Source organism: Narcine bancroftii, chromosome 13 (assembly GCF_036971445.1).
Source record: "Narcine bancroftii isolate sNarBan1 chromosome 13, sNarBan1.hap1, whole genome shotgun sequence".
Taxonomy (NCBI): domain Eukaryota; kingdom Metazoa; phylum Chordata; class Chondrichthyes; order Torpediniformes; family Narcinidae; genus Narcine; species Narcine bancroftii.
In genome coordinates this window covers 79,177,268-79,190,757 of record NC_091481.1, presented here as the reverse complement: position 1 = coordinate 79,190,757, position 13,490 = coordinate 79,177,268, and the positions used below count along the sequence as shown (strand labels likewise).

The following is a 13,490-nucleotide window of genomic DNA, read 5'->3' as shown; positions in this document are numbered from 1 at the left end:
GAATAACTTCCCACCCAAAACCCCCCTCCCTGTGATCCGCGTCTCCTGACACCCCTCGGTTTTGCCTGGTAACCCCTGCTGCAGAGCTCTTTAAGGAGTTGTGGCTACACAAATGCAAGTTGGTGTTACTGCCTACCCTGGCAAGCTCTATTCGACAATTGGATCTGCCTTGGGATGTGGATCGAGTTTCTGTTACTGATACAATCTCTCTGGTGAATCACTGAAGAAAATTTGATCCGGCTCCCTCCTTGAATTGAGCGTTGGGGCAGCCAATGGGAGCCGAGGCTGTGTATTGTAAGCGAACAGGGTTCAGGTGAAGGTTTCAGACAGAGCGAGCCCCCCCCCCCAACCCGGAGCAGCTGCGGTCCTCGTCCTTCGCCATGTCCATGCTGAGTTCCTTTGGGTTCTCGGAGGAGCAGGTGGCTTGTGTTTGCGAGGTGCTGCAGCAGGGAGGGAGCATCGAGAGGCTGGGCCGATTCCTCTGGTCCCTGCCGGCCTGTGACCGCCTGCAGAAGAACGAGAGCGTGCTGAAAGCCAAGGCCATGGTGGCCTTCCACAGGGGCAACTTCCGCGAGCTCTACAAGATCCTGGAGAGCTGCCACTTCTCGGTGCGGAGCCACCCCAAGCTGCAGCAGCTCTGGCTCAAGGCACACTACACGGAAGCCGAGAAGCTGCGGGGGCGGCCCCTGGGGGCGGTGGGAAAGTACCGGGTCCGCAGGAAGTTCCCGCTGCCCCGGACCATCTGGGATGGAGAAGAAACCAGCTATTGCTTCAAGGTGAGGCTTGATGATGGGCGTTGAGAGCCGGCTTGTGCTTTGGGCTGGGATCCAGACTGCGTCGGGTCACTGTTTACATTTTTAAAAAAAATTTAAACATGCAGCACTATAACGGGCCCTTTCGGCCCACAAGCCCTTACCGTCCAGTTACCCCTAGTTAACCCTCAACATCCCAGTACATTTTGGAGGGAGGGAGGAAACCCACGAAGGCACGAGGAGACTGCGCAAACTCCTTACAGATGGCGCCAGATTTGAACCCCAGTTGCCGGTGCTGTAACAGTGTTGTGCTCACTGCCTCGCTAACCGTTTGGTGGCGTGTTTGTGGAGGAGGGGCCATTGGTGGCGGTGGGGGTGGGGGGTGGTCGTAGTTTGCGACAACATCTAACCCTTTGGACCCCATGGCCCTGTTTTCAGGGACTGGTTTTATACCCAACCACTAGCTTGTCCGGACTGGTGTTCCTATCTGTGGTGAAATGTTTCCTACATTGTATATAGTTATTATTGTCGCTTGTATATATGGAGTTGGCCCACTCAGGGATGACTCATACCCCTGTGGTATCGGGCCATAAAGGTCGAGCCACCTTTCCCTTGCCGCCAATTTTATCCTGGGATCTGGGCCAGCAAGGTTCTTCTGTGTATTAAAGCTTATCGTTCCCTCAGCTTGTCTCTGTGGTTACTGGTAGTGCCCTACACTACTGTATACCTGTGAACCCAGTCCGGAGTACACATTATGAAAGGTAAAATGTGGCTGGAGACCAAAGGTTTAGGGTAGGTGTTATGTATTGGGGCGGTCTAGAGGCTCATTTATGGTGGTTTGGGTTTAGGTGGGGTGGGGGGGAGGGGGGATTAAGACCAACTGATGCCCTGAGCACAGCCCAACCATGGTTTCCCCTTGACCCTTCCATTGTCTGACTGACAAGACATTAAGGCTCAATAAGTGCTGAATGTGAAATAATAGATTAAAAATTCCATTTTCTTCCAGGCCGGAGATGATATTAAATAGAATGTGTTTTAAAATTTTATTTATTTAACACTAAATAGCAGTAGGCAATATAAGCAAATTTAAACTAGGGCAATAGGAAATTGTGGGGCCCCCTTTTTATAGTTGAGCTACACTGTAGTAAATCTGGCTCTGGACAAACCTCTATGGTGCTCCCCCCCCCCCCCACCGACTTTCCCTTGGTGCCCTAAGCACATGCTTATTTTGCCTGGGCTCAATGCTCCTGTTGGTTATAATGGACGAAGGGTCGGTTTGAGGTGGGGTTCAGGGATTCCCATCTGGGCTGGAGGTTACCGGGGTGGGGGGGGGGGAGAAGCTGATTTTAGGCGGGTCCTTATCTTAATCAAAAGTGAGAACACACACCCCAACGCTGGAGCAACGCAGTGGGTCTTTTCAGCGTCTGTAAAAGTCACAGAAAGATTTCCAACGTAACGGGCCCGAGCCCTTCTTCAAGTTCAGTTGAATCACAGCATCTGCAGACTTCCATGTTTCTCCTTTATCATGATCGTTGGTTGACGATAATCCACCCCACCCCCCGCCAAAACTTCCTCACAAACCTCAGGAGAGGAAGGGATGCCTCAAAACAACAACTAGAAGAGCTTGTTTACTCGAAAGCTCTGTGTTGGACGATATCGACATCACTCTCTGGGCTGTGTCCGCACAGGACACTTGCCGTCCCTTCCTCACCCTTTTTGTCCCAGTGTCCAATCTCTCAGTCCGGATCTAGAGCCTCTGTTCCCTTTTACCAGTCTCGCAATCATTTGCCTCTCCTCTCTCACTCTCTGCATCAGTGGCAGACAGAGGTGCCCCCCACCTCTCACAAGCTCTCTCCCACACAACCTCACTGATGCTATGTTCCAGTGATAGATTACAGCATAGATTGTATAGATTTGCTTTATGATGCACCATCAATAATCACAAAGAGCTGTCATTTATCAGGCTTTTCTTAACTAAAAACTGGAATAACCATCAACCTCATTGACTGATCAAAGCAAAGAGAAAGGGGAACATGCAAGGGGCTATGGGTAGGATCGGTCTCTGGAGGTGTGACCAGCCAATCATGGCACAACAGTGGTTTACCACACTATTTGCTTCTTTCCTTTCTATAAATTTCAGTAGCAAGGAAAGGGTTAAAAAGAATATTTTTAAATTAAATTGTTTTCGTTTAGTAGCACAATTGCAAGACTCAAGGATCAAGGCCGTACTGTTCTCAAAAACTCATGCTAGGTGTTTTTCTGAAGCCTGCAGATTACAGATCATGGGAATAGTTGATTGTAATAAAGAGACTTGGGTTATTTTAAAACAACTACACTTTATTAACTATAGAATAGACCATGTGGGGGTGCGCATCTTGAATCATCGAGCTGCAACAAACTAGTCTCCAACTCCCTCTAGTGGTCAGGTGGATCACTAGTACTCTATCACTACCTCCCCCTTTCCTTGAGATGTTTAATCTAACAACGGGACACAATAATACAGTATTCATTTCATTTTTAAAGTTCAACACAAATGTAAACACATCAGCAGCAAGACCTTTTTAAGTGTGCAGTTCTTTTTATTTGAGAGATTCAGTCTGTCAGGTGCTTTGGTAACATATGTGGATCTTCTTAACACGGGCGTGTGTGTCGGCTCTGCTAGTTCATTACTGTCTAGTGCTGGTGGTGTTTCCTCTGTGGTTGAGCAGGCTGGATTTTCTGCATTTGTCTGTTCCTGCAGTGTCACTTGTGTTTGCAGCAGGCTCTTTCGATTCTTCCTCAGTATTTGACTATCCTCTGTTCTGACAATGTAGAATCTTGGACTGACTTCCTCTGGAGCAGCTAATCATATCAAAAGGCTTATGCCTATCTGCAGAAAGACCCTGATGTAGGTTACAAATGTCTTCTCGTGTAACAGAGCTTCTGGTTTGCAAAACTAATAAAATTGTGTAGTACTTGCATTAATTGCCATACACCTCGCAGTTAACACCAGAAGAATCAGAATCATAATCAGAATTTATTGCCATGAACATGCCACAAATTTTGTTGTTTTGCGGCAGCCTCACAGGGCAAACATTTGAATAAACCACCTTACAAAATAAATAAAAATAGTGCATTAAAAAGTCAAAGTGGAAGGGTCTGTGGTTCGTTGATTATTCAGGAATCTGACGGCAGAGGGGATGAAGCTGTCCTTGTGCTCATCTTCAGGCTCCTGTACCATTCTTCCGATGGTAGCAGAGTGAAGAGGGCATGGCCTGGGTGGTGGGGGTCCTTGAGGATAGAGGCTGCTTTCTTAAGACACCGCCTCTCGTAGATGTCCTCGATGGAGTGAAGACTGATGATGTCGTAAGTCGAGTTAACAATCTCCCGGAGATTTTTCTTGTCCTGAGCGTGGTTCCTCTGTACCAGACAGTGATGCAACCAGCCAGAATGCTCTCCACGGTACACCTGTAGAAGTTTTTGAGAGTTTTCGATGACATACCAAATCTCTTAAAACTCTTCACTAAATATAGCCGCTGGCAAGCCTTTTTTGTGATTGCATTGGCATGGAGGATCCAGGACAGATCTTCGGAGATGTTGACACCCATGGAATTTGATGTTCTTGACCCTTTCCACTATTGACCCCTCGATGAGGACTGGGTTGTGTTCCCCTGATTTCCTCCACAGTCGTCTCCTTGGATTTGCTAACGTTGAGCGCAAGATTGAGACACCTCTTCAATTAACTGATTCCAGTTCCTGATATACATTAGTATCTGAATTTGCACTTCAAATCCAGTAGAATTACAGCATGAGGATCAATTTAATACTAATTCTGTGCTGTCTTTGGCATTGTGGTGCTGTTCTCAGTTGAAGGAAACATTAATTTCCTTTTCTTGCCTGTCCGAGTGCAGGAGAAATCTCGAGGAGTTTTGCGGGACTGGTACCTGCACAATCCATACCCCTCTCCTCGGGAGAAGCGGGAACTGGCAGAGGCGACGGGACTGACCACCACACAGGTCAGCAACTGGTTCAAGAACCGAAGGCAGAGGGACCGAGCGGCAGAGACCAAGGACAGGTAGGACCGGCAGAGCACAGCCTAGGGAGTGATCCAGGAGTAGGGATGGATGGGACAGGGAGTGATCTAGGAGTCAGGATGGATGAGACAGGGAATGATCCTGGAGTGGGGTTGGATGGGAGAGGGAGTGATCCAGGAGTGGGCTCAGATGGGACAGGGAGTGATCCTGGAGTGGGGTTCGATGGGAGAGGGAGTGACCCAGGCGTGGGGTCATTTGGAAGAGGGAGTGATCCAGGAATGGGGATGGATGGGAAAGGGAGTGATCTAGGATTCGGGATGGATGAGACAGGGAGTGATCTAGGAGTCGGGATGGATGAGACAGGGAGTGATCTAGGAGTCGGGATGGATGAGACAGGGAATGATCCTGGAGTGGGGTTGGATGAGAGAGGGAGTGATCCAGGAGTGGGATCAGATGGGACAAGGAGTGATCCTGGAGTGGGGTTCGATGGAAGAGGGAGTGACCCAGGAATGGGGATGGATGGGAAAGGGAGTGATCCAGGAATGGGCTCAGAAGGGACAGGGAGTGATCCAGGAGTGGGGTCAGAAGGGATAGGGAGTGATTCAGGAGTGGGATCGGAAGATACAGGGAATGATCCAGGAGTGGGAACAGGCAGGAGAGGGAGTGATCCAGGAGTGGAGACAGACAGGACACCGGGTAGGTGGAGGAGCAGGTAGTGTTGAGGAAACAGGGAGGCCGCAGAAGTCTAAGATAGACTGAACCTAATGAGGATAGGCAGAGAAGTGAGAAATTAAAAACAATGTCGGAAAATGTACGATCATATACTTTGGACATAAAATAAATGGGCAGACTATTTTCTAAATGAGGCAAAAATTGAAAATTCCCAGAGGCAAAGGGACCTGGGAATCTTCATGCAGGCTAGTCTGAAGGTAAACGTGTAGGATGGTGATGAAGACAAATGTGATGCTGGTCTTCATTTCAAGAGGAAAAGTATATAAGAGCAGGGATGTGATGTTGAGGTTTTGTAAGGCCCTGGTGAGACCTAACGTGGAGGATTGTGTGCTGACGTTGGAGAGGGTTCAGAAGAGGTTCACGAGGATGATTCCAGGGGTATCTTATGAAGAACATTTGATGAATCTTGGCCTGTGCTCATTGGAATTTAGGAGAATGAAGGGATCTCATCGAAAGATTTCGAACATTGAAAGGCTTGGATGGAATAGATGTAAAAAGGTTGTGTCCTACAGTGGGAGAGTCTAGGACACCAGGGCAAAATTTAAGGACTGGAGGCGGAGGAATTTCTTCAGCCAGAGGGTGGTGAATCTTTGGAGTTTGTTGCCACAGGTGGTTGTGGAGGCTGGGTCATTGGGTGTATTTAAGGCAGATATTGATAGGTTCTTGATAAGCCAGGGCATCAAAGGGAGAAGGCCGGGCAGTGGGGCTGTGGGAAAATGGATCCGTACATGATGGATTGGTGGGGCAGACTCAATGGGCTAAATGGTCTATTTCTTTATCTGTGTCTTATGATCCATGAGTCGTGTGGGGGAGGGGGTTGGATATGGCAGGGAATGATCTAGGAGTGGGGATGGACAGGGCAAGGAATGATCGAGGATGGGACAGGGAGAGATCCAGGAGTGGAGAGGGGACAGGGAATGACTAAAAGGAGAGACTTGGGATTACCATTGAACGTAAACTGATATTGGTGCTTGTTTGGGAGGGGATGGGTGCAGCCGAACCGATGAGATCTACATCCGCTGATGGCTCCTCCCTCCTCAACAGGGAGAACACCGAGAATTCCAACCCTCAGGGCAGCCAGCCCCACCAACAGGTCCACGGCACAGGTCTGGCACTGAGCAGTTCAGATGAAGAGGAGGTGCTGCCGGAACTGAGCCCTGATCCACGGGCTGGGGCCCCCGGCCTTCTGTACCCAGGTGGTCTACACCCGCAGTCCCTGAACTCGGTCCTGCCCCTGGGGAGTCCCGGCTTCCAGCACTCTCGTCTCCTGCAGGACTCCATCTTGGGGCCCCTCACCTCTAGCCTAGTGGACCTGGGATCCTGAGGGGTGCTGGGATTCGGGAGGGTGGGGGGAGGGAGGGGGTCATTGGGGATCTGGAATCACAATAACTGGGAATCTAATAGAAAACTCACATCGTTAATTAATTTACAACTTTAGTTAAATCTAATGGCAGGGTTTCACTGAGTCTTCAGGTGGGGGAGGGCTGAGACCATCAAGGACTCGAATGCCCGGAGGTTGGGTAGCAATGCGCTGGGAGATTCCCAGGGTGAGGCAGGGTCTGGTTATCCTGGTGCAGGAGATGTCTCATCTGCAGGGGCCGTCTACCGCATCCAGCACTCCCATTGTGGTCTGCTCTACATCAGAGAGTTGGGGCGCAGACTGAGAGATCACTACATTGAGCACCTCAGCTCTATCTGCCTCCCATTTCAATTCCTCACCCCATCCCCTTGCCGGCACGTCTGTCCATGGTCTCATGCACTGCCAGACTGAGACCATGGGCATCCTCCAACTGGATGGTATTATCATCAACTTCTCCAGTTTCCGTTAAACCCATCCCCACCTTTCGTCTTCCCCCTGTTGCCTTCCCCCCAGCTCTGTCTCTGTCTGTCTCTCTCTATCTTCCCTTTTCCCTCTGTCTCCTATCACAGAGCCAAAATCAATCTCACCTTTCCTCTTATCAGATCCTATCCATCTTTTATTGGACTAGACTCTTCCCCCAGCCAGTCTTCAGTCTTTATTCTGATGCCTTCATGTTCTTTGCTTTCACCTCGAAGGGCTCATGCCTCAAACGTCGGTAACAAATCTTTACTTCCTATGGACACGGCGGCTGAGTTCTCGCTGTGCTTTTTTATTACAACATTTACAGTGTTTTACTCACCTTTACTGACTGATTACAGGAAACACACAAGAGCATTTGGTCAAATAAAGTCACATGATCACCGAGAGGGCTCATTGTGTTTGTGGATGACTAGGGACAAGCGAGGTGGGAGGAGTGGGCAAACTGGGGTGGGTGGATGTGGGCAGCGAGGTGTTGCGTCAGAAGGGAAGGTAGAAATGAAGCAGACTGAGGATATTGGACATTAAATTTTTTTCAAAAGTTTTGCTTCCTGGGGAAAAAAATGGGAGTTACGATAGACAACCTCAAGCTGAACACAAAGATAGTTTCAGATTTGCTGTATCATGTAGGAAGTTGGATAAACATTCAAAATAACTTCTATTAAATTTAGCACATGTAATCGCATAATGATGCTGACACATTGCGTTAGTTCGACTGACCTAAAAATGTTTCGCCGTTGATTTTCGTTTGTACTCAGCATCTGATGCCTCTAGTGTCAGTGCCCAACAACAGTCAGCCGGCATGGATGGATTCCAGTTTCCCCTGATACCTCTTTTCTACGGTCGCCATGTCCTGGGTGACACCGTTCACCATGTTCGTCACCGACAGCACCGAGATCGGCCGGGAAGGAGTCCAAGTGCGAATGTAGAAAAGGACTTTTCAATGACATGTCGCACTTCATGGTTTTGTCTGCTTGAAGTAGACTTAAAATTTGACAGGAAATCACAAAAACAAGTTATATCTAAAAAAGGGTACGTGATAAGAAAATTTTAAGATGATTTTCGTGATCAGCAGCCCGAAATCCATAAAACGCATCTAAAAGTGGAATTTTCATTGTCAGGTGTATTTTCCCCATTAACACCTGTTACACACTATAAATATACCTTTATTAATGGTCCTCTGTTTCCTGTGTGTGGCCCTATCGATCAGTCCCATTAGACTGAGAGTTGTGATTAGTAGGCTTTAATCACCATAAGACATCAGCACATCTCACATGTTGCTGGCCCGGTTTCAAGACAGGTACTGAGGGAGGGGTTTGGGCGTAACAGCCTTTATGGGAATTCTGGGGGCAGGAGTCACAGGTATGGGGCGGGCCAGCCCATACTGTACATTCGTACAGACAGCTATACACTGTTTCCACGATTCTTCCCTCTCCCATCGCCACGTTATCTGCTTCAGCCCCAACAGCCGAAGAAACTGGCCTCTCTAACATCGAGAACTTGCCTCCCTGAATCTTGTAAGCAGTGTCCTATCGTCAAAGCATCATTCCATCGTCCCACGTTTATGATCATTGTTCAGCCTCAGCTGCTTCGTTAAATTTTAGAATTAGAGCACAGTAACAGCCCCTTCCAGCCCACAAGCCCGAGCTGCCAAAATAGACCCTAATGAACCTACAACCCCAGTAGATTTCGGAGCGTGAGAGGAAACTGTAAGCCCATGCCATCATGGGGAAAACGGTCAAACTCCTTGCCGACGGTGCCGGATTCGAATACGGCTCGCTGGCGCTGTAACAGCGTTGCACTGACCGCTGTTTTATTGTGGCCATTTCTAAGACCCTTTGCTCTCAGGGAGTAAATCAAGGCCTTACAGGGGATGTGAAGGTAGTTTAGATGAAGTGACCCCTGGGTTTCCATTCTATTGGGGGAGGGGGGGTTTACCGTTCTCGCAGCAGAGTTGTGAGGAGATTTAATAGCCCCGTCCAAAGTTATGGAAGGTTTTGAGACATTTTGACACTGATTAAAAGTGAACAGCAAAAGACACAGGAATGTGCCGAATGCTTCTTTGTAAACCAATTTGTTGTGATCTGAAAAAAAAATAGCTTCCCTCTATTCATTTCCCTGACCCCCCCCCCCAACCCCATCCCTCCTCCAAAGTCTGAGATTTTGGGGACCAGCACTTTGGAACGGCTCAGTGAATCAACATCCGCACAGGAATCAAGATGGTCGCGCCCACCCCACGGACCCCGGGACGCCGACTAACAAGGTAAGTAAGCAATTCCGACATATGTCCATTTTGAGGCGCGACTGATCCTTTGTCCGAATTACGGTTGCAAGTCAGGGAATACCTGTAGTGCAAGAAATGTTTAAAAAAACACAAAGGTTTCATTGATTATTCAGGAATCTGATGGCGGAGGGGAAGAAGCTGTCCTTGTGCCGCTGGGTGCTCGTCTTCAGGCTCCTGGACCTTTTTCCCTGATGGTAGCAGAGTGAAGAGGACATGGCCTGGGAGGTGGGGGTCCTTGAGGATAGAGGCTGCTTCGCAGGAAATATGAAAGTTAGAGCAGAACAAGTATTCGGGGAAGGTCATTAGGATCAAAAGCAGACCTTTCAAAGATGAAATCTTGGAAATGGTGTGACAAGTCATTCAAGGAATGTCGAGACCTTAATTGGGAGTACCGTGTCTGGAAATCCAGGGATTACTGGCTCACATCTGAATCCCTGGAACTCTGAAATTAAAGTGAACTACTACCTTCACCATAAAAGGAATCCCCCCCTCCCCCGTTCTTTACTGTAACCAGAACCACTGGCACTTCACCGTAATCAGAATCCCTGGTCCTTCACTGTATTCAGAATCCCCGGCACTTCTCGATGATTCATGACTCAATTCAATTCAATTTAAATTTATTGTCACAGTTAATGAAACAGTGTTATATTACGTGAAATTTCTTTTTGCCTGCTGCAAGGCAGACAGATTACAGATTCGCCGTCGGCAGAAATTGCCTGAAGTGCCTCTTATAGTCAGAGAAAGAGAAGCAAAAGAGAGATCCCCCACCCCCCCAGAGTCACCGAATCTGTAGTTTCGCCTCTCGTGTTTCTGCAGCTGCACAGAGTCCAAACCATTGGCGACCTGAGCTCCAGATCTGAACCTCCGACACGGCCGGGGGAGGCGGGTGGAGAGTCGCTAGCAACTTAGACGTGGGAGGGAGTGGGGTGGGGGGTGTGGGTCTGACGGCCAGTGATGGCTGCGGACATGGTGGGGGCACAGCACTTTGTTTGAGGGGCAATGCCCGCGGATTCCCCCCCTCAGCGCCGACCCTGGTGATGCATCCTTTGTCTCCACCCTAGTACCAACATTTCTTCCACAACTGTTTTCCAGTTCTGATGAAAGGTCTTTGACCTGAAATGTTCATTTTTTTTTATTTCCACATGTGCTATGTGATCTGCTGTGTTTTTACAGCATTCCCTGCTTTTATCCAGACTGCTCAGGGATTGGGTTGGTCCAGATTTTCTGGATTTTCGGGCGGTACTTTTAAAAATCAAATTTAAAGGGGAGTAAAGCAGAGATGAACTGGGAAATGTTGATAGTTTATTCACTGGGAGATACAGCGTGCTCCATCTATCAAAAACGAGAAGTTTTAAAGAAAAATTAAAGTCAACAAGCGCGATCGCTTGTCGCATCTGTGGCGCTTCCCCGCGCAACCACGCACACAAAAGCCCCCTATATTGAAAAAGTTTGAAAGTTTTCAAAAAACTCCAGATTCTCAGTTTGTCCGGATTTTTGGACTTCAACTGTATGAATCATCTAGGGAATTTACATCCATATACCTGTCAACCTTTCCTTGAATATTAACACCGATCTCGCTTCTACCTTTCATTTTCACCCTCTGCGTGAAGAAATGCCACCCCCCTCATGTTTCCCCTAAACTTCTCCCCTTTTACTCTCAATCCACGCGCTCTTGTTTGAATCTTTCCCACTCTCAATAATCCACATTGACTCTACTTTTCCCCCTTATAATTTTGAATATCAAATCACCCCTCAACCTTCTACGCTCCAGGGAATAAAATCCCAGCCTGCTCAACCTTTCCCTGTAACTCAAATCCTGAAACCCCAGCAACATTCTCGTAAACCTCCCCCTGCACCCTCTCTATACTGTTTATATCCTTCCTGTAATTTGGCGACCAAAGCTGCACACAGTACTCCAAATTTGGCCTCACCAAAGCCTTGTACAATTTCAACATAACATCCCCACTCCTGTATTCAATACGCTGATTTATGAAGGCCAACATAGACTAAATGCCTACTTTGAATGTTGCCTGACCTGTCCTTTCCAGTTTATTTCAATGAGCCTTTATTACCTCGATTACCTCGATTAGTAGTTCACTTTAATTTCAGAGTTCCAGGGATTCAGATTATTACCTTATTAACTCATTGGCATGGTTAACACAGCACTGTTACAGGGGTCTGTAAGGAGTTTGCACGATCTCTCCCGTGACCGCTTGGATTTCCTCTGGGTTTCCTCCCACCATTGAAACCGTACTGGGGGTTGTCGATTAATTGGGTGTAATGAGGGGGGGGTCCACAGGCTCATGGGTCGGAAGGACCGTTTGTCTAAATTTATATAATTGATATAAATTTTACCTGATCCTCATCAAAGTAGGACCCTTCTCTGCACCGCTTACATGTTACATTGAACATTAGAGCACAGTACAGGCCCTTTGGCCTGCGTTGTTGTGTTGACCAATGCTACGTTCCCACATTGCAACAGCGTTTGGACATCCTTTGTGGACCGTGGAATATCCTGGATGGGATGTGCTACAGAAATTCAAGATTTTATTCCAGCATCTAACATGGTTGATCCTGATCCAGCCACCAGGAGGTGTTGAGGGCTACTTTCAAAGACAAACCCAATGAATTTTGAGTGGTAGATTTTGCTGGTCTAAATTAATAGTTAATTTAGGAAAAATTGCCCTTTAATTCAATTGGATAAGGTCAGGTGAGAGCATTGAAGAAATCTGGGATTCTTACTATAACGGGGGTATGTAGATTTTGCCCTCTGGATGTGTAGGGTTCAAAGAACACAGTGTTCGACAGCAGACGCAGTGACCATAGTTACCTTTATAGAACCCAGTGCAAACTGGCAGGAAAATGAAGCTGGTGATCTACGGCAGCTACCCGAGCCAGATAGAATGACCTCCACGACGAACGCGTAATATCATGGAAGGGAAAACCACCGACACAGGTTTACACAACCACTGAAAGGGCAGGAACAGGCCAAGAAAGACAGAAAGCAGTAGTTCTGAGTGAACATCTATGACCTGAAACGATCACTTTGTGAGTCTCTGCAGAAGTGGGTTGTGTGGGTTCAGGAGTTACATCCTCCCGGATCAGGGACCTAGAGGGTGCTGTGACTAATTACTGAAAAAAAAGCAGAACAATTGATTCCAGTCCTGATGAATGTAGACCAGGGCTGGCTCACGGAAATATATTGGCTGAGAGGGGAATTATGTGAGCTGGTGCACACATGTGGCTGGCGATTTAAAATATTTGGTATACCGTATATACGCGTGTAACAGTGGAGACAACGTAAAAGTCGACCCCGCCCCCACCCCACTCACGGTATTTTAGGCTCTGAGGCCGCCTTCCCATTCGAGTTCCCGACCACAGACTCTCTCCTACACCCTGGCCGGAGCTCCCGATGCCCTGACCCCAGACTGTTGCTCAGGCCACAGCCGCCCACCCACTGGAGCTCCAGACGCCTCAAACGCAGACTTACCACCCAGTCCTGGGTGCCTGCGCATTTGAGCTCCTGACGCCCCAGCCATTCACCCATCCAAGCTCCCGATGCCCCGAATGTGGACTTACCACTCACCTACCCATCTGAGTTCCCGACACCTTGCAAGAAACAGGTTCTTACCGTGGTCAAAACTCGTACACTTGTACTGATCAAGCCCCTAAATTTTACCCTAAAAATTGGTCCATAAAATCCGACTATTGCACACATATATACAGTATATGTACTTTTTAATTATTGAAAGTAATACAAATTAGTAGTTTAAAAACTACATACATGAATAAAAATTCTTACGTACAAGGATTTCTTAATATTTTTTAAATAATTATTTTTAATTTAAAAAATTTAGACATACAGCACAGCA

At 47.8% G+C, this 13,490-nt stretch overlaps 1 protein-coding gene across 1 annotated transcript; it reads left to right on the top strand.

Moving 5' to 3' along the window:
• Positions 1–288: 288 nt before the first annotated feature.
• On the top strand, positions 289–6,821 carry LOC138748780 (homeobox protein six1-like). The gene is made up of 3 exons (XM_069909499.1): positions 289–776; positions 4,643–4,806; positions 6,542–6,821. Exons 1-3 carry the CDS (start codon positions 381–383, stop codon positions 6,819–6,821), a joined length of 840 nt encoding a protein of 279 aa, XP_069765600.1. The 5' UTR covers positions 289–380.
• The last annotated feature ends 6,669 nt before the right edge of the window (positions 6,822–13,490 follow it).